At 43.7% G+C, this 20,691-nt stretch overlaps 1 protein-coding gene across 2 annotated transcripts in view; it reads left to right on the top strand.

Moving 5' to 3' along the window:
- LOC132199529 (uncharacterized) overlaps positions 1-20,298 on the top strand; it is a 116,435-nt gene extending 96,137 nt beyond the window's left edge. For both annotated transcript variants that reach the window (XM_059624330.1, XM_059624328.1), the window contains 41 exons: positions 211-537; positions 587-901; positions 959-1,297; positions 1,559-1,858; positions 1,914-2,861; positions 2,921-3,235; positions 3,295-3,633; positions 3,694-3,996; positions 4,089-4,394; positions 4,553-5,194; positions 5,246-5,560; positions 5,695-6,030; positions 6,088-6,390; positions 6,445-6,750; positions 7,149-7,790; positions 7,854-8,168; positions 8,268-8,903; positions 8,959-9,267; positions 9,325-9,660; positions 10,087-10,413; positions 10,610-10,927; positions 11,082-11,354; positions 11,413-11,607; positions 11,798-12,364; positions 12,634-12,831; positions 12,891-13,088; positions 13,319-13,900; positions 14,125-14,316; positions 14,370-14,579; positions 14,651-14,836; positions 14,951-15,733; positions 15,969-16,278; positions 16,494-16,963; positions 17,086-17,448; positions 17,509-17,709; positions 17,820-18,266; positions 18,327-18,565; positions 18,621-18,891; positions 18,951-19,189; positions 19,254-19,437; positions 19,531-20,298. In XM_059624330.1, coding sequence (XP_059480313.1) covers positions 211-537; positions 587-901; positions 959-1,297; positions 1,559-1,858; positions 1,914-2,861; positions 2,921-3,235; positions 3,295-3,633; positions 3,694-3,996; positions 4,089-4,394; positions 4,553-5,194; positions 5,246-5,560; positions 5,695-6,030; positions 6,088-6,390; positions 6,445-6,750; positions 7,149-7,790; positions 7,854-8,168; positions 8,268-8,903; positions 8,959-9,267; positions 9,325-9,660; positions 10,087-10,413; positions 10,610-10,927; positions 11,082-11,354; positions 11,413-11,607; positions 11,798-12,364; positions 12,634-12,831; positions 12,891-13,088; positions 13,319-13,900; positions 14,125-14,316; positions 14,370-14,579; positions 14,651-14,836; positions 14,951-15,733; positions 15,969-16,278; positions 16,494-16,963; positions 17,086-17,448; positions 17,509-17,709; positions 17,820-18,266; positions 18,327-18,565; positions 18,621-18,891; positions 18,951-19,189; positions 19,254-19,437; positions 19,531-19,772 — 14,627 coding nt within the window. In that variant the 3' untranslated portion in view covers positions 19,773-20,298. The remainder of the gene's footprint in view (positions 1-210; positions 538-586; positions 902-958; positions 1,298-1,558; positions 1,859-1,913; positions 2,862-2,920; positions 3,236-3,294; positions 3,634-3,693; positions 3,997-4,088; positions 4,395-4,552; positions 5,195-5,245; positions 5,561-5,694; positions 6,031-6,087; positions 6,391-6,444; positions 6,751-7,148; positions 7,791-7,853; positions 8,169-8,267; positions 8,904-8,958; positions 9,268-9,324; positions 9,661-10,086; positions 10,414-10,609; positions 10,928-11,081; positions 11,355-11,412; positions 11,608-11,797; positions 12,365-12,633; positions 12,832-12,890; positions 13,089-13,318; positions 13,901-14,124; positions 14,317-14,369; positions 14,580-14,650; positions 14,837-14,950; positions 15,734-15,968; positions 16,279-16,493; positions 16,964-17,085; positions 17,449-17,508; positions 17,710-17,819; positions 18,267-18,326; positions 18,566-18,620; positions 18,892-18,950; positions 19,190-19,253; positions 19,438-19,530) is intronic.
- Positions 20,299-20,691: the final 393 nt, after the last annotated feature.

Below are 20,691 nucleotides of genomic sequence, written 5' to 3'. Positions count from 1 at the left end.
CCATTTTTGCAATATTCGGAATACCTCTCGCGGCTATTTTTATGGTACCTAAAATGCTCATAGTTTCTCATAAAATAATAATTTATAAAAGGTAGTTAGTTAGCAAACTGACAAAATTATCTCGGTGATTAGGTTTTAATCAAAGCGCTTTTCCACTAATGAATTTTCTCTCCGTTTAAAATATTGGACGGTCTCTTAAAATCTTTTCAGCTGCCCCAGTTGTGGAGCAATCAAGACCTTGTGTACCATCACCATGTGGTGCAAACGCAGAATGTAGGGAGCAAAATGGAGCTGGTGCATGTACTTGCCTGCCAGAATATATAGGAAATCCATATGAAGGATGTCGACCTGAGTGTGTTGTCAGTTCTGACTGTCAAAGTAGCCGAGCGTGCATGTCAAACAAATGCAAGGATCCTTGTCCAGGCACTTGCGGTCAAAACGCTCAGTGCCAAGTTGTAAACCACCAACCCTCTTGCACATGCTTCCCTGGCTACACAGGCGACCCTTTCAGATACTGCAGCCCGAACCCACCTGAACGTAAGTTTAAGGAAAAATTATTTTATCTTAAATTAATTTTTTCCACTAGCTGTTGTATCGGTGCCTGTGAATCCATGCCAGCCGTCTCCATGTGGACCAAACAGCCAGTGCAGAGAGGTCAATGGTCAAGCTGTATGTTCGTGCCTACCTAATTACCAAGGCAGCCCACCTAGCTGCAGACCTGAATGCGTTGTCAGTGCAGAGTGTGCCCAAAATAGGGCTTGCAACAACCAAAAGTGCACTGATCCTTGCGCAGGAACTTGTGGCCAAGGCGCAAATTGCCAAGTCATCAACCACAGTCCAATTTGCAGTTGTCAGCAGGGCTACACAGGAGATCCCTTTACCAGATGCTTCCCCATTCCTCGTAATTATTTAAAAAAAGTTTATATGCATTTATACTAATTTAAAAAAAAATGTTCAGCTCCACCACCCCAACAGCAAGCAATTGCTCGTGATCCTTGTCAGCCCACGCCTTGTGGACCATTTTCTCAGTGCAGAGACATTGGAGGCTCTCCATCGTGCTCATGTCTCTCTGGCTATATTGGTTCTCCTCCTAACTGCAGACCAGAATGCGTTGTAAATTCAGAGTGCTCAAGCAACAGAGCTTGCATGAGGGAGAAATGTGGTGATCCGTGCCCCGGATCTTGCGGTCAAAATGCACAGTGCTCAGTCTTCAATCACATCCCTATGTGCACATGCATACAGGGATACGTTGGAGATCCATTTGTCAGCTGCCAACCAGCTCCTCCACCTCCACCAGGTATTAAAACATAACACTTTTAAAAATCAACATTTTTTAATGAAGGTGTAATACTTTCATTGGGTATATAAAGCAAAATTAAAAAATTTGGTAATTAATTCTGCCATGAAGGAAAATTACTTTCTATTACACCAAGACAATATTTTTTCAGCTTGCTATTTATTTCTAGTTGCGCAGAGAGCAGATTAAAACTTTAATTATCATATTCGAACAATTTTATTTTTGTTATAAAAAACCCTAAACAATTAAAAAACCTTTCAGAGCCTGTTATTACTGATCCATGCAACCCATCGCCTTGTGGTCCAAATGCAAACTGCAGAGATGGACTTTGTACATGTATCCCTGAATACCAAGGTGATCCATATCAAGGATGCAGACCTGAGTGTGTTTTGAGCCAAGATTGCTCAAGAGATAGGGCCTGTATCAGACAAAAGTGTGTTGATCCTTGCCCTGGAACCTGCGGTCAAAACGCCCAATGCACAGTCAGCAATCACATTCCAATGTGCAGCTGCCCACCTGGCTTTTCAGGAAGCCCCTTCATTGAGTGTAGACCAGTCAGAGGTACTTGTCTTCTATTAATTATTTATTCAATGAAATTAACTATTTTTTATTTTAGAACCTGTTGTAACTCAGCCTTGCCAGCCGTCTCCTTGTGGACCTAACAGTCAATGCAGAGAAATAAATGGACAAGCAGTCTGCTCTTGTGTACCAGGATTTATTGGGTCACCACCTTCCTGCCGTCCAGAGTGCGTAACAAGCTCGGAATGTGCCCAGAACGAAGCTTGCAGCAACCAAAAATGTCGAGATCCTTGCCCTGGAACTTGTGGCTTGAACGCAAAATGCAGCGTCATCAATCATAACCCGATTTGCAGCTGCCCAGCTCGCTACAGCGGAGATCCATTTGTACGGTGCACACCAATTCTCGAAGAACCGGTTGTTCAGACAAATCCTTGTCAGCCCTCTCCCTGCGGACCAAATGCGCAGTGCCAAGTTCGAGGTGAAAGTCCCTCATGCTCTTGTTTGCCGAATTTCATCGGAGCGCCTCCTAATTGCCGACCTGAGTGCGTCAGCAACAGTGAATGTCAGAGCAATAGGGCTTGCATTAACCAGAAATGCGGTGACCCTTGCCCAGGATCATGTGGTGCCAATGCTGAGTGTCGAGTGGTCAGCCACACTCCAATGTGCATCTGCGTCGTTGGTTTTACTGGAGATCCGTTCACTCAGTGCTTGCCTGTGAGAGAGCCTGTCGTAGAACAGACGAGACCTTGTGTTCCGTCTCCTTGTGGCGCCAATGCAGAGTGTCGAGAACAAAACGGAGCTGGAGCTTGCACTTGCTTGCCTGAATATATTGGAAATCCTTACGAAGGCTGTAGACCAGAATGCGTCGTAAGCACCGATTGTCAATCAAACAGAGCCTGCATGAGCAGCAAATGTCGCGACCCTTGTCCTGGAACGTGCGGACCAAATGCTGATTGCCAAGTCGTCAACCACCAAGCAACTTGTACTTGCTTCCCTGGCTATACAGGAGACCCATTTAGATACTGCAGTCCAAATCCACCTGAACGTAAGTGTTATTTAAAAAACTAAAAAAAATTTAATTTAATTAAAATTATTAATCCATAGCTGTTGTACAACAACCAACAAATCCTTGCCAGCCATCTCCATGTGGACCGAACAGCCAGTGTCGAGAAATCAATGGTCAAGCAGTTTGCTCTTGTCTTCCTAATTACCAGGGAAGCCCACCTAGCTGCAGACCTGAATGCGTTGTCAGTGCAGAGTGTGCCCAAAATAGGGCATGCAACAACCAAAAGTGCACTGATCCTTGCACAGGAACGTGTGGTCAAAATGCAAATTGCCAAGTCATCAACCACAGTCCAATTTGCAGTTGTCAGCAAGGCTATACAGGAGATCCCTTCACTAGATGCTTTCCTATTCCTCGTAAGATTTTTTAATTATATTAATAAGTGTAGCCAAATTTTGATGTCTGAAATTTTTAGCGCCGCCACCACCTCGAGAGCCTGCGGTTTATAAGGACCCCTGTCAGCCTTCACCTTGTGGACCATTTTCACAATGTAGAGATATTGGCGGATCTCCCTCTTGCTCATGCTTGTCTGGATACATTGGAGCTCCACCAAACTGCAGACCTGAGTGCGTTGTTAACTCTGAATGCGCAAGTAACAGAGCTTGTATGAGAGAGAAATGTGGTGACCCTTGTCCAGGCTCTTGCGGTCAGAACGCACAGTGTTCAGTTTTCAACCATGTGCCGATGTGCACCTGCATTCAGGGCTACGTTGGTGATCCTTTCACTTTCTGTAACCCTGCACCACCTCCACCTGGTAATATTTTGTTTTTGTTGTGGATTACAGTAAAAATTAATAATAATTTTTTTTTAACAGCCGAACCTGTTGTGACTGATCCATGCAATCCCTCGCCTTGCGGGCCAAATGCCCAATGTCGAAACGGCCAATGCACTTGTCTGCCAGAATTCCAGGGTGACCCATATGCAGGCTGTAGGCCAGAGTGTGTTCTGAGTTCTGATTGCTCAAGAGATAAAGCTTGCATGCAGAAGAAGTGCAGAGATCCGTGCCCAGGCACATGTGGACAAAGTGCAATCTGCACAGTCAGCAATCATATTCCTATGTGTAGCTGCCCATCCGGAATGCAAGGAGATCCATTCATTTCCTGTAGACCAGTGCCAGGTAAACTAAACTTCAAGATATTCAAGTTATTTGAAAAATAAAACCTTCGTTGAAAATTGCATTTTGATTCTAAATATATTTAAAATTTTAAGCTCCTGTTGTGACTCAACCTTGTCAACCAAGTCCCTGTGGACCAAATAGCCAATGCAGAGAAATCAATGATCAGGCTGTTTGCTCTTGTGTGCCTGGTTACATTGGCTCGCCACCATCGTGCAGACCTGAATGTGTAACTAGTGCCGAGTGCAGTCAAAATGAAGCCTGCGTTAATCAAAAGTGCAAAGACCCATGCCCGGGAACTTGCGGAATTGGGGCTAAATGCAGTGTTATCAACCACAATCCAATCTGCAGCTGCCCCACTCGATACACAGGAGATCCGTTTACACGCTGTTATCCTGAACGTAAGTGTATTAAAATTATTTTTTTACTTTCAGAATCAAATGCAGTTATTGTATTATTTAATTTTTTGCAATAAATTGAATCTAATTAAATAAATTTTTTTCATTTAAAATTGATTATTTTTATGGATAATGAAATTTAATTTAATTATGTGTTGCAGCTGAGCCTGTTGTTGCACAGACAAATCCTTGCCAGCCATCTCCCTGTGGACCAAATGCGCAGTGCCAAGTTCGAGGTGAAAGCCCGTCTTGCTCTTGTCTGCCAAATTACATCGGAGCACCTCCAAACTGCAGGCCTGAGTGCGTCAGTAACAGTGAATGCCCCAGCAATAGGGCGTGCATTAACCAGAAATGCGGTGACCCTTGCCCAGGATCTTGTGGTGCAAATGCCGAATGCAGAGTTGTCAGCCACACACCAATGTGTATCTGCGTTGTCGGATTTACTGGCGATCCATTCACTCAGTGTCAAGCTGTTAGGGAGCCAGTCGTCGAACAATCAAGACCGTGTGTCCCTTCACCTTGTGGAGCAAATGCCGAGTGTCGAGAACAGAACGGAGCTGGAGCTTGCACTTGCTTGCCTGAATACATCGGAAATCCTTACGAAGGTTGTCGACCTGAATGCGTCATCAATCCTGATTGTCCCTCAAACAAGGCATGTATGAGCAGCAAATGCAAAGACCCTTGTCCTGGAACATGCGGACAAAATGCTCAGTGTCAAGTTGTGAACCATCAGGCAACTTGCACATGCTTCCCTGGCTACACAGGCGACCCCTTCAGATATTGCAGCCCGAATCCACCGGAACGTAAGTTTTACGAAAAACTATTATTTGCCTAAATTAATTTTCCTCCGTTAGCTGTTGTGTCAGAGCCAGTTAATCCATGCCAGCCATCACCCTGTGGGCCCAACAGCCAATGCAGAGAGATAAACGGACAAGCAGTTTGCTCCTGCTTGGCAGGTTACCAGGGAAGTCCACCAAACTGCAGACCGGAATGTGTTGTCAGCGCCGAATGTGCTCAAAACAGGGCATGTAATAATCAGAAGTGTAATGACCCTTGTCCTGGTGCCTGCGGGCAAAATGCCAAATGCCAGGCTATCAATCACAGTCCAATTTGCACCTGTGTACAGGGATATACTGGAGATCCATTTACAAGATGTTATCCTAATCCTCGTAAGTGTTACGTTTTTATTTTTTAATAATATTTTATGATGAAAATTTTAATTAGATGAATTTAAATATTATATTTAATCTAAGTTTTTTTTGTTAAAAAAAAAATAAAAAATTAATTTTTTTAACTGTTTCAGCTCCACCTCAAACGAAACCTGAGCCTGTTTACACAAATCCTTGTGTGCCTTCACCCTGTGGTGCTAATGCAGTCTGTCAGGCAGTGGGCCAAAATCCATCGTGCTCTTGCCTACCTGGTTACATTGGAAGTCCACCAAATTGCCGACCTGAATGTGTTGTGAATTCTGAGTGCGCCAGCAACAGAGCTTGTATGAGGGAGAAATGCCGAGATCCATGCCCAGGCGCTTGCGGCTATCAGGCCCAGTGCACAGTAATTAATCACCTGCCAATGTGCACATGCATTCAAGGATATGTTGGAGATCCTTTCACCAGCTGTCAGCCCAAACCTGAAGATCGTAAGTGGAGGAATATAGATTAATGAAATTTTCAATTTAAAACTTTGTAAATTATAGCAAAACCAGTAATTACTGACCCATGCAATCCTTCACCTTGTGGACCGAATGCTCAATGCAGAGATGGAACATGTACTTGTTTGCCTGAGTACCATGGAGACCCTTACCAGGGCTGCAGACCTGAATGTGTTATCAGTCAGGACTGCCCTAGAGAAAAAGCTTGCATTAGACAAAAATGTGTGGATCCCTGCCCAGGAACTTGCGGACAAAATGCACGCTGTGATGTAATTAACCATGTTCCTATGTGCAGCTGCAACCCTGGATTCAGTGGAAATCCATTTGTTATTTGCAACCCTGTCAGAGGTAAATTGAAAAAAAAATATTTTATGGTTTGTTCAATTTTGAAATTTTTATTAGAACCTGTCAAGACTCAGCCATGCAATCCGTCTCCTTGTGGACCAAACAGCCAGTGCAGAGAAATAAACGACCAGGCTGTTTGCTCATGCATCGTTGGCTTTATTGGATCACCACCAAACTGCAGACCTGAGTGTGTTGGAAACTCTGACTGTCCTTTAACTGAGGCCTGTTCTAATCAGAAATGTCGAGACCCTTGCCCGGGCACTTGCGGAGTGGGCGCAAAATGCAGTGTCATAAATCACAATCCTATCTGCAGCTGCCCCTCAAGATATACTGGAGATCCATTCACTAGATGCTATCCAACTCGTAAGTTGAAATTTGTCTATTATAATTATTTTGAAAAAAATATAATAATTATTAAAAGAATTAGACATTGTTAGATCAAAATTATAGTACCAATATTAATTTTGCTTACAAATTTATTTAAAGTGTTTTTCTGTTTTGTAAATATGAAAATTTACTTGCAAAAAATTCAATTTGATTTCAATGTTGATAGGAGAGCAATATTACACACACACACACATGGTACATGCTAATATGAAATAATTTGAATTACCACACTTAAATGTATATACAATATACATCTAAATTTAAATTATCAAAATTAAATTAAATTAATTTTTTTAATTTTTTTTTTTTCATTATTAATTTGCTGATTTAAAATTTTACAGACTTCCAATTAATTTATAATTATTACTTTTTAGCTGAGCCAGTAATTGCACAGACCAACCCGTGCCAACCGTCTCCTTGTGGGCCGTACGCTCAGTGCCAAGTAAGAAGAGAAAGTCCGTCCTGCTCCTGCCTGCCTAACTATATTGGTGCCCCACCTAATTGCCGACCCGAGTGTGTTAGTAACAGTGAATGCCCAAGCAACAAAGCATGCATCAATCAGAAATGTGGTGACCCTTGTCCAGGCATTTGTGGAAACAATGCCCTTTGCCGAGTTGTCAGTCACGCTCCTCAGTGCTACTGTCAGCAGGGCTACGAAGGAGACCCATTCAGGCAATGCGTCATACCCGAAGTTTCAGTGCCAAGACCTGCCACTAAGCCTTGCGTGCCATCACCTTGTGGAGCAAATGCCATTTGCAGAGAACAAAACGGCGCCGGTGCTTGCATCTGTCAGCCTGAGCATTACGGAAACCCTTACGAAGGCTGCCGACCTGAGTGCGTCATCAACTCTGACTGTCCTTCGAGTAAGGCCTGTGCAAATCAAAAGTGCAAAGATCCTTGCCCTGGAACTTGTGGGCCAAATGCTCAGTGCCAGGTGGTCAATCACCTTCCAACTTGCACTTGCTTCTCCGGATATACTGGCGACCCATTTAGATATTGCAGTCCTATTCCAGAACGTAAGTTACTTACTTTTTAATGATAAATTTTCTCAACGTTAAATTTTAATTTTCTAATTCCAGCTGTCAAGGTTGAACCAACAAATCCTTGTCAACCATCACCTTGTGGACCAAATAGTCAATGCAGAGAAGTTAACGGCCAGGCTGTTTGCTCGTGCCTTCCTGGTTACCAAGGAAGCCCACCTGGTTGCAGACCTGAATGTGTAGTAAACCCTGAATGTCCTCACAACAGGGCTTGTGTCAGTCAGAAATGCAAAGACCCATGCCCAGGAACTTGCGGTCAAAATGCAGTCTGCAATGTCATCAACCACAGTCCAATTTGCAGTTGCCAACAGGGCTATACTGGAGATCCATTCTCAAGATGTTATCCTATTCCTCGTAAGTTTAATTTTTAATTCAAACTTTCAAATATTTTTTTTTAATATTGCTCAATTTTTATCAAATTTAAATATTTATGAAAATGTGTTTTCCCTTCAGCTCCTGCACCACGACCAACTCAAGCTGCAATCGTTGACCCTTGCGTACCAAATCCTTGTGGGCCTTACTCGACTTGCAGGAATCTTGGAGGCACCCACTCGTGTGCCTGTTTGCCTAATTACTTTGGAAATCCGCCAAACTGCAGACCAGAGTGCTCAGTCAACTCGGACTGCGCCAGCAACAAGGCGTGCATGAGGGAGAGGTGCAGTGACCCTTGCCCAGGCTCATGTGGCGCCGGAGCTCAGTGCTCTGTGATCAACCATACGCCCATGTGCACTTGTCCTGCTGGCTACATTGGCGATCCATTTGTCAACTGCTACCCCAAGCCTCCTGAAAAGCAACCTGTCATTACTGACCCTTGCAACCCGTCGCCCTGTGGGCCGAATGCCAACTGTCGAGACGGAGTTTGCACTTGCATTCCGGAATATCATGGAGATCCTTATCAGGGCTGCCGACCTGAGTGCGTAATTAGCCAAGACTGCCCAAGAGAAAAGGCCTGCATTAGGCAGAAGTGCGTGGATCCCTGTCCAGGCACTTGCGGAAACAACGCTCGGTGTGATGTTGTAAATCATGTGCCAATGTGCAGCTGCAACCCTGGCCATACAGGAAATCCATTTGTCAACTGCAATCCTTATGGTATTATTGTTGTAAAAATTATATTTCATAAAATTTATATTTTAAATTTAAACAGAGCCTGTGAAAATTCAAGATCCCTGCAATCCATCACCTTGTGGGCCAAACAGCCAGTGTCGAGAAATCAATGGCCAGGCCGTTTGCTCCTGCTTGTCAGGCTATATTGGCACTCCACCCTCTTGTAGACCGGAGTGTGTTTCAAACCCTGAGTGCAGACAAAACGAGGCCTGCATCAATCAAAAGTGCAGAGACCCGTGCCCAGGCACATGCGGCCTAAGCGCCAGATGTGAAGTCCGAAACCACAATGCCATTTGTACTTGCCCAGCTGGCTCAACTGGAGATCCTTTCTCAAGATGCTACCCAATACGTAATTTAGAAGAAAAAAATACTGAATTTTTTCTTTATATTTTAATGTGATTTTCAGCACTTCCTCCACGTCAGCCAGTTGTAGCACAAGACCCTTGCTTCCCGGATCCCTGTGGTCCAAATGCAATCTGCAAGGCGATCGGCGACAGCCCTTCGTGTTCTTGCAGACCCACTTTCATAGGTTCACCACCAAACTGCAGACCAGAATGCGTATCCAACTCTGAATGTGACAGGAGCAAGGCTTGTATCCGCCAAAAATGTCAGGACCCGTGTCCAGGATCTTGCGGACTCGAGGCGCAGTGCAGAGTTGTAATGCATGTGCCCAACTGTTTCTGTCCAGCAGGTCACATTGGTGATCCGTTCACTAGATGCCTCCCGGCACCAGCTGAACCAAGTAAGATTTTATCAGGAATTGACTCTACAAAATTTCCTCAAATAAAATTGCAAAATACGAATTGTCATGATAGGATGTTAGTTATTTTGTTAGGCAGGCTCTCCTTTTTTTCAGCTTTCAACGAGATAAGAAGAACGAAGATTTTTAATTTTAAAATATTTTGCACGTCTAGTCGTTAGCATGCACAATATGTTTGTGATTGCATGTTGCACCGTTCTATGTGTACATTTTATGTGTTACATGTGATGCATGACTTTTATACAAATACATTCCAAGCATGAAAATGCAGTCAAGGAAAATTCAAAGACAGACATAATTATTATAGCATGTGTGCATGTTTCAGGCTCCTTTGCATTTTGAAGAATTTCAATGCAAAGTGAAAATTAATCAAGGATAGTTTCTAATTTTACTTTTTGATTATTTCAGAACCCAAACCAATTGAAATCGCTCGTCCTTGCCAGCCATCACCATGCGGCTCGAACGCAATTTGCAGGGAGGAGAACAACTATGCTGTTTGTGAATGCCTGCCCGAATACTTTGGCAACCCTTACGATGGCTGCAGGCCTGAGTGTCTTGTCAGCTCCGACTGTGCCATGAACAGGGCGTGCATCCGCAACAAGTGCAAGGACCCTTGTCCAGGCACTTGCGGATTTGAGGCCATCTGCTCAGTCACAAACCACATTCCGGTGTGTAGCTGTCCACCTGGCACAACCGGAGACGCTTTCAGATCTTGCTCGCTGATTCCAATGAAAAGTAAGCTTCTGTTCATTTACCGATTATTTAAGTTATTTTATTAATATTTAATTAAATGCAAAACAAAAGCAATTTCACTGCTGGAGGATAAGAATTTGCTTATTCTTTGTTTCTAAAGTATTTTTACAGTATGAAAACCATTTTTTTATAACTCACTATTATTTTATCTTCTAAATTTCTTACTTTTCTGTTGCAGTCGAGCTAGTTGAGTCAGACCCATGCAATCCATCACCTTGCGGTCCAAACGCTCGCTGCACTGTGGGACCCAACGGAGCTGCTATTTGTGAGTGCCTGCCTGGATACTTTGGCAGCCCCTATTCGGGTTGTAGGCCAGAGTGTGTCCTTAGCGCAGATTGCCCCAGAGACAAGGCTTGCGTCAGACAGAAGTGCGTTGACCCTTGTGTTGGCGTTTGCGGCTACTTGGCTAAATGCAACGTAATCAACCACAGCCCGATTTGCACATGCCCTGCACCTCTCACCGGAGATCCATTTGTCGAGTGCAGAGAAATGCCAGGTAGAAAATTTAGTTTTAAATTTAATTTTTCAAAACTCCTATTTAAATTATATTTAAATAAAAAATCTGATTAACCTATAGAAAAAAGAAAATTGTTATTTTTTAATAGGCGCTTTTATATTTCAAGTAGTTTTTAAAATATTTTTCCTTGCAGTTATCCGTGACCCATGCAATCCATCACCCTGCTCGGTCAATGGCCAGTGCAGAGTTGTCAATGGTGCCGCTGCTTGCTATTATCCTGAGTGTGTCATCAACCAGGACTGTCCTCGTGACAAGGCTTGTTTCGGCCAGAAATGCAAAGATCCTTGTGTCGACGCTTGTGGCTTCAACGCCCTGTGCCAGGTTGTGAACCACAACCCTGTGTGCAGTTGCCCTGCTGGATTCATGGGCTCGGCTCGTGTTGAGTGCAAGAGACAACCAATTGAAGGTAAATTTTCACTTTTGATTTTGATACAAATTTTATTAATAATTTTTTATTATTTTAGCACCAAGACCCGAGTGCACAGACAACTCTGAGTGCAGCAATGACAAGGCTTGTATCAATGAGAAGTGCAGAAATCCTTGCGCTGAGTATCCTAACTCTTGTGCATCGAACGCCGAATGCCATGTGCGCATGCATCGTCCTATTTGTTCTTGCAGAGACGGCTACACCGGCAATGCACAGAGCATTTGCTATGAGAGTATGTTTTCAGTTTTTGTTTCGCAAATGGGAAAAAAATGGTTTAAATTTTTTAGTAGCAGATTCTTCTTTTAATTTATTAATAAAATTGTAAATTAGTTGATTTTTTAAAGCTTTTTAATGCAGTATTAAATGGCTTTAAAAATATTTATATTTATGGGCACAAATATTAAAATTTGATTTACTTTTAGTTGGATGTCGATCGGACTCTGAATGTCCACCAACTCAAGCATGCGTCAACCGCCAGTGCGAAGACCCATGCCGTTACACTCAGTGTGGACAGGGCGCTTTCTGCAGAGTTGAAGGCCACCAGGCCCGATGCTACTGTCCTGAAGGCTACCGCGGCAACGCCTACAGCCAGTGCACTCGTCCAGAGTGCACAGTGGACCACGAGTGCCCCAACCACCTTGCCTGTAGAAACGAAAGATGTGAAGATCCGTGCAGATGCGCCCCAGGAGCACAGTGCCGAGTCACAAACCACGTGCCCAGATGCTCATGCCCTCCAGGCTACATTGGCGACCCTTACACCACTTGCAATGTGGAGCCAGTCTTGGCTCCGGCCCCTGAATGTACCGTGGACGCTGACTGCTCCAGCAAACTGGCCTGCTTTAGCGGGGAGTGCAAAAACCCCTGCAAGGAGACCAAGCCGTGTGGCGCCAACAGCGAGTGCACAGTCGTTGACACCTTGCCCCTCAGAACCATGGTGTGCATTTGCCTACCTGGTTTTGTTGGAGACGCCGATGTCGAGTGCAGACCTGGTAAGAACTTTTTTTATTCATTATTTGGGCAATTTTTTAATGTGGTGTCAGATTTTACTAACTTTTTGCAAAGATCCTTTTGTTTCAGGTGCTTACGTCAAAACAAACCAAACCCTTACCCAAAACCTTATTATTACTTTTTTGTTTAATCAACCTCTCCAGCAACACTCATAAATATTATCTAATTTTATTGCTATAATTGCATTTCAATTTCCAGGTTTTAAATTGATTTTGCAATTTTTTCTAATTTAAAAATATAACAATTTTAGCACCCAAAGAGGAGCCAGGCTGCAAGAGTGACAGTGAATGCTCTTCAACTCAGACTTGTATCAACAGGCAGTGTGTCAATCCATGCGCCGTTTCCAATCCATGCGCTCGTTCGGCTGAATGCAATCCTGAAAACCACCGCGCAAATTGCAGATGCCCTTCGGGATTGCGAGGAGATCCATTCGTCAACTGCTACCAACGTAAAATAATTTTAAATCTTTGAGACATTTGACTAACATCTTTTTTACCTATTTAACAGAACCTCTCAGCGAACCTGAGTGCACAGTTGACTCTCAGTGCAGCACAAACAGAGCTTGCATTGGACAAACCTGTCAAGATCCCTGTGTGGTCAGCAACAGGTGTGGCATTGAAGCTATCTGTAGGACTGAACAACACAGAGCTGTCTGCCACTGCCCAGATGGATGGGGCGGCAATCCGCAGTCCAGATGCTACAAACGTAAGTTTTTTTCCACCATTTTAATCAATTTGCTAGCATATTAAATAAAATATTTGATCTCCATACTTCAAACACCTGAAACAGCAAGATTTTGATTTATTTAAAACTTGATTATTGATTTAAAATTAAATTACACTGATTTACTAATAAAATATTTTTGTTTTCCTTTTTTTAAAGAACTCTAAAACTAATTAAAAATACATATCAATTTAACTGGTTTTTTTTTACAGCCGAGTGCAACATTGACTCTGACTGTCCTTACGACCGCGCATGCATTGGCCAGAAGTGTGTCGACCCATGCCGTGTAACAAACTGCGGAAGAGGTGCTGAATGCAGAGTGCAATCCCACCAGGCCCTCTGCTTCTGTCCTCAGGGAACTCAGGGTAACGCCTTGACCTCTTGCGTCGCTGTCCAGTGCCAGTACAATGAAGACTGCGCTGACCATGAGGCCTGCGACCGCTTGAACAGGGTCTGCCGACCAGTTTGCGAGGACGACACCTGCGCTCCTACTGCCCAGTGCATTGGAAGAATGCACCAGCCCTTGTGCCAATGCCCAGCTGGTTCAGTTGGCGACCCGTACAGACAGTGCAAGATCCGAGAGCCGGTGGCAACGCCAGAGTGCGAGCAGGATGGTGACTGTCCTTCACAGCACGCATGCATCAACCAAAGGTGCCAGAATCCTTGCAGAGTTGCACAACTCTGCTCGCAGGACCAGAAGTGCAGAGTGCAGGACACGCTGCCGCTCAGGACGGTTATGTGCGAGTGTCCCCCAGACACAATCACTGACCAGAATGGAGTGTGCAGAACTATTCGTAAGTAAAATTTAAGCTTTTTCCCCTTAAAAGTTTTACAAATTTTTAATTTGTACATTTTTTTTTACTCATTTTAAATTATTCCAATAATTAATCAAATATTTATTACAATCTGTAATCACACTTACTGTATATTTTATTAAAATATACATTGAAGAAAAAAAATTAATTAAATATTATATGATTTTATACAGCTAATTAATTTTATTGTGTTATCCATTTAGTACCACCAACTACGCAGTGCCAGATTGACAACGACTGTCCCAACCCTGACAAATGTGTCAGAGGAAACTGCATTGAGTCCTGCCGAGTCGATCTCTGCGGCACCAACGCTGTTTGCACTTCACAAGATCATCGCTCCATTTGCTCTTGCGCACCTGGTTACATTGGAAATCCTAACATTGAATGCACAAATGGTAATTAAATAATTTTGTTAATAATTTTGATTTTAAAATTGATCATTTTATAGAACCGAAAACACCACTGCCATCACCGCCAGAGTGTGTTGTCAACGACGACTGCCCTTACCAGCGGTCTTGTCGCAACCAACTCTGCGTCAACCCTTGCGTTGCCGGAGATGCTTGCGGAAGAGGCGCATTCTGTCATGTTGAAAATCACAATCCAGTCTGCAGGTGTCCTGCAGGATTTGTTGGTAATCCGAAGACCGAGTGCTTGCCTCGTAAGTTTTGATTTTTTTTTTTTTTCATTTTCTTGAGCATTGAGGAAATAAAATTTTATTTTTATCCTTAGCTCCTGTGGCAATTGTTGGTTGCAAGGCCAATTCCGAGTGTCCAGAGGTGGAGACCTGCGTGAACGGACGGTGCATCGATCCTTGCAATTGTGGTCCGAACTCAGACTGCAAAGTTCAAAATCACTTGGCCATTTGCTCATGCAAACCTGGATACTCTGGAAACCCACTTTATGGCTGCCAAAAGAGTAAGTTTTCCTTTATTTATAAAATTGTTTAACAATATTTCTTCTTCTAAATTTCATTTCTTAAATTTAAACTAAATAAATAAAATAATTATGTCATTTTTCTATAATTTCCAGTCGGCTGCCAGTCAGACAGTGAATGCGCAGACAACCAACAGTGCTACAATGGCGAGTGTCTGAACCCTTGCCTCCTGTCGAGCCCTTGCGCCCTGAACGCCGAGTGCTACGCCACCAACCATAGAGCGGCCTGCAGGTGCTACCCTGGCTATGAAGGAAATCCGTTTGATAGGTGCGAGCGTTCAGAATGCCGCGTCAGTCCTGACTGCCCGAACAACAGGGCTTGCATGGACAGACGTTGTGTTGACCCTTGCCTTGTCTACTCGGGAAGGGCGCCTTGCGCCAGCAACGCCATCTGCTTTGCTCAAAACCACGCAGCCGGATGCAGATGCCCAGAACACCTGCCGAAGGGCGATCCATTTGCCTACTGCCAGGCCCTTCCAGTACCAGTCAATGTGCCAGAGTGCACAGTTGACTCAGATTGCGCCAGTGGCCTTGCCTGTCTGAACGAAAAATGCAAGAACCCATGCCGGGAATTGACGCCCTGCTCTTCAACGGCCAGGTGTATGGTTTTGGACTCGGTTCCGCTGAGGACGATGACCTGCACTTGTCCCGAGGGATGGGTGCCCAATGCTGCGGGCGAATGCAAACCTGTTTTGCTGCCAGTACCACCAGGCTGCACAGCAGACTCGGACTGTCCCACCACCGAGGCTTGCATCAACAGGATGTGTCGCAACCCTTGTGATTGCGGAACAAACGCAAACTGCTTTGTGCAGAACCACCGTCCTGTTTGCTCTTGCCGAGAAGGATTTGAAGGAAACCCCAACATTGCTTGTCACACAGGTAAATTAAAAATTTTTCACTTTTTAAAATTTAACTTCTATAAATCCATTCTTTTTCAAGAGCAGAAGATAAAATTGTTGATTAAATTTTTTGTATGGATTCATTTGACATAAAACTTTTTATAATCCTTTATTTAAAACTTTTAAAATAAAAAATTAAATTAAATGATGAAGATAAATTATTCACTATGAAATGATATGTTCTAAAATGAAAAAAAATTTCCATCTTTCTGCAGTTGGCTGCCGCAGCAATTCCGAGTGTGATTCTGGCAAGGCTTGCGTGAATGGTAACTGCATTGATCCTTGTCTGGTGAACGACCCGTGCGGCGCCCATGCCGAGTGCTACACTGCTGGCTACAGAGCCCAGTGTCGATGCAGGAGTGGATATCGTGGTGACGCGTATGTTGGCTGCCGAGTGGTTGGATGCCGCAGCAACAACGACTGTCCCATGGACAGGGCGTGCATCGACACTCAGTGCGTCGATCCTTGCATTCACACCAGCAATAACAGACCTGCTTGTGCTCCACTTGCATCATGCTTACCAAGGTATGTTTTTTTTTTTTTTTTTTTAATGATAAATAGGATTTGTTTTTTGATATCAATAAAATCAATTCAGGAAAATAAGAAAATGTAAATATTTTTATTTTTAAATCTTTTGGAAGAAAATCTAAAATGTTTTACATAGCAATGAAATTATTGAATTATCGTCATTATTTTCAAGAAAATATATATTAATTTGCAATTGTTATTTTATTTTTTAGATCTCACGCTGCTATGTGTCGCTGCCCACCTGGCTATGAAGGAAATCCTTATGCCGGTGCTGGCTGCCGACCTGAGCCCAAACCCGAGTGTACCAGGGACGCCGACTGCCCATCCACATTTGCCTGCATCAACGAACGTTGCGGCGACCCTTGTGCCGAGCACCGACCTTGCAACGCGCCTGCCAAGTGCACAGTTGTGCCTGACTCGCTGCCTGTCCGCACCATGATCTGCAAGTGTCCTGATGGATACGTCAGCAGCGGCAACGGCGCCTGCAAGGCTATTCCGGCAGTCACGAAGGTTGGCTGCACAGCTGACACCGAGTGTCCGACGGACAAGGCGTGCATCAATGGTGTGTGCAGAGACCCCTGCAACTGTGGCGCAAATGCCGAGTGCAGGATTGCTGAACACAAACCTGTTTGCACGTGCAAGCTTGGATTTGAGGGCAACCCAGAAATCCAGTGTACTAGAGGTATGAAAATAATATTCTACCATAATGAAGTTAACTTGCAAAACTTTAAATTGGGTTTCACAAATTATATATATTTTTTCTGCTTGTATAAGAAACAATTGATAAAAAATAAAAAATTTCAGTTGGCTGCTTGAGTGATGATGAGTGCTCAGGAAAGGACTCGTGTGTCAACCAAAATTGCGTGCCCGTCTGCAAAGCAACCAGCTGCGGCGACGGAGCTGTTTGCTATGGAGTCAACCACAAGCCCATCTGTGAATGTCCTCCTGGCTTCAGCGGCAACCCTAAGGTGGCCTGTTCAGCCATTGGCTGCCGTTCAGACTCTGACTGCCCTTCAGACAAGGCCTGCTACAACGCTCAGTGCCAAAATCCGTGCGCCATCGACGATCCATGTGACGCACCTGCCATCTGCACTGTGTTCAACCACCTGCCTGACTGCCTTTGCCCGCCAGGATATATTAGCAACAGGAAACTTGGATGCGAGAAAAGTAGGATTTTGTAACTGAAAACTTAAGAGTTTAGATGTTAATCAAAATATATTATTTCAGTTGAAACCGGCTGCAAGAGTGATTCAGATTGTCCCTCTCAGACAGCTTGCATCAATAAGGAGTGTGTCAACCCTTGCAATGCAACAACACCATGTGGCATCAATGCCGACTGCAAGGTGCTGGACACTATACCAGTCAGAACAATGACCTGCGAGTGCTTCCCAGGCTATCAGGGAGACGCTTCTGTTGAATGCAAGCCCAGTAAGTTAATACTTTTTTTTCAATAAAAAATGTAGTTGGATTGGCTAGCTGCTTTTCTCTCTCTTTAAAATTTAAAATATTATCTAACTTTGCAACGTAAATTATTTCAGTACCAACATGTCCTATTGAGAAGGGCTTCATCCGTGACCAGTCTGGCAACTGCATCTGCCCACCTGGCTCAGGACTTGACCAAAACGGAGACTGCATCAATTGTCCTGCCGTCAAGGGAATGAAGGTGGACGAACGAGGACGCTGCGTCTGCGACCTGGAGCGAGGCATGATTGTTGATGAAAGGGGCAACTGCATCTGCCCCATTGACTTTGGCTATATCATGGACAGGAGAGGTTACTGTGTTAAAACTGACCAGCCTCCTCCGCCCGAGTGCGTCGTTGACTCAGACTGCGCGGACAACAGGTACTGCGAACAGACGTCCAACACCTGTCAGGACCCTTGCGGCATCAAGAGGTGCGGCATCAACGCTCTGTGCAATGCCACCAACCACAGAGCAATTTGCCAGTGCATTGCTGGATACTCTGGAGACCCAGAAACACTTTGCAGTAAGTTCTTTTATTTTCTTCAATAAAGGGTTGTTTTTAAAAAAATCTATTTTTTTGCAGACAACACGTCGCAGTTCAGAACAGACTTCCCTCGGCCAGAAATGGTTGTTAGTTGTCTGTCTGACGGAGTCCAGGTTGAGATTCATATCACCGAGCGTGGCTTCAACGGCATGCTTTATGTCAAGGGTCACAGCAAGGACGAGAACTGCAGACGTTTTGTCACATTAGACCAAGACACGTCATCCAGACTTGAGATCTTCAAGGTTCACTTTGGTAGCTGCGGACTTATGCACCAAAATGTAAATTTGTTTTAAACTCATCCTAGATGTTTTTACCTAATTTAAAATTTAACAGGGAGAAGCAAGCTTTGTGCTTGTCATCCAGAAGCATCCAAAACTAGTGACCTACAAGGCTCAGGCTTATCACATCAAGTGCGTCTATACGACTGGAGAACAAAATGTGACACTTGGATTCAACGTTTCCATGCTGACCACTGCTGGCACCATTGCTAACACTGGACCACCACCAACCTGCATTATGAAGATTGTAGCTCAGAACGGCCGAGAAATCAGTGCTGCGGAGATTGGTGACAATCTGGTTCTGCGAGTGGACGTTCAACCACAAAGTAATTTAATTTTTGCCCTAAAATTTGTTAAATATAATCTAATTTGATATTTTTCTCAGGCATATATGGAGGATTTGCCAGAAGTTGTATAGCAAAAACCATGGAGGACAATGTAGAGAACGAGTACATAGTGACGGATGAGAATGGATGCGCCACAGATCCAGCCATTTTCGGCGAGTGGGAACACGCTGATGACGGAACCGGACTGATTGCCAGCTTCAACGCATTCAAATTCCCAAGCAGTGACAACATCAGGTTCCAATGTAACATCAGAGTTTGCTTCGGCCGCTGCCAGCCTGTAAGTTCATTTTAAAATAATTTAAGCAAAAAATCTTCATATCTAATTATATTTCATCTCTCAGGTCAACTGTCAGGGATACAATGCCTTTGGCAGGAGAAGGCGTGAGGTTAGCGAGCCCAAGAACGACACTGCCGTCGCTGTCCAAGACACGTTCGAAGGACAACTTCGAGAGGAAATCACAATTCAGTCGAACGCGATTCTGACCATTGAGAGGAAGAAGGAGAGGCTTGTCGACCCAGGCGATGGTAAGTTAGAAAAAAATAATGGGAGTTTCCTTTTTTTAGGAAAATGTTCTTAAAATTGACATAAAAAAATTAAAATAATTTCTTAATATTTAGGACCCAACGCCCCAGAGCGCTTGGAGGACATTTGCGTCTCCATGATCGGATTCATCGTGGCCTTGATCATCACAGCCCTGTTGGCACTTGTGGCGGTCGCAATTGCTGTGTCATGCTGGCTCATGGCATACAGAAGAAGGCCGAAGGCATCTGGCCCTCTGCCTCACCCGCCCGAGTTCCCCAACCCGCTGTTCACAACACCAGAGCCCGTGGCAGAACCTTCGCCTGATTACCTCTCGTAAATGATATGACATACCAATTAGAGACTCAATTTTTATACTCCGACTCACAAACAGATATTAAGAAAAGAACACAATACTTAAGAATTCAGAAAATTATAAGAATCGTACATGACTGAAAATAGAGAAATAGAAAATATGTTATGAAGAAATTTTAAAAGCAGATGAAGATAAAATTGTTATTGTGTTGTGAATGAGTTTTTATTAGTAATGTTAAGAACCAAAAGCACAGCAGAGATCGACAAGTGCAATACTTTTTATAACTTTTGTAACATTTTTAATAAATAGATCCTGCAAGTGCTTTTGCCAGTTCATCTCCTCCGATGGCTTAAACGATTTTAGTTGTATCAATTTCAAGAAAATCAGATGGGATATTTGAAAGAAAAAAAAATAAGTGTGCTGGTGGTGGCTATCTGAGAAGTCTGTCGTTCTAATAGCCCTCCGTAGAAAATGACTAAAACGCACCACGTCCTGTCTTATTTCTCAAGTCAAATAATGCTCTTTTAAAAAATGTATCATGCCATAACAATGAACTGCACAAACAATGCAAAGCGCACACAGGAGCATTTTCAAAGGGAATCAAGTAACAACAAGTCCTATCTGACAATGAATTTACGCAAGTGAGTCCGAGTGAATGAATTTTATGAAATAGAAAGCCATTGGAGGATTTGCGATCCACACAATCACACACTACTGTACATTTTCTACTTTATACGATTAGAAAAAGACGAGTACGTGCTATGCGCAGAAGACGGTGCAACTCTCAGAAAACTTGAAGGTGCCTTGATATTTTAGAAAGAATAGTAGAAAAATTTTAAGTTGCTCCGAGCAAAATTATTGGTACGGATGTTGATTTATTGAATGTGTGTAAATAAACAATTTTAATTATAGGGAGGCATGAGAATTATCCACATTTAATGAA

This window comes from Neocloeon triangulifer, unplaced genomic scaffold (genome assembly GCF_031216515.1).
Source record: "Neocloeon triangulifer isolate White Clay Creek 2 clone unplaced genomic scaffold, ASM3121651v1 ptg000014l, whole genome shotgun sequence".
In the NCBI taxonomy this organism is placed as follows: domain Eukaryota; kingdom Metazoa; phylum Arthropoda; class Insecta; order Ephemeroptera; family Baetidae; genus Neocloeon; species Neocloeon triangulifer.
Note: the sequence above shows the minus strand (reverse complement) of the source record. Positions and strands in the feature narration are given on the sequence as shown.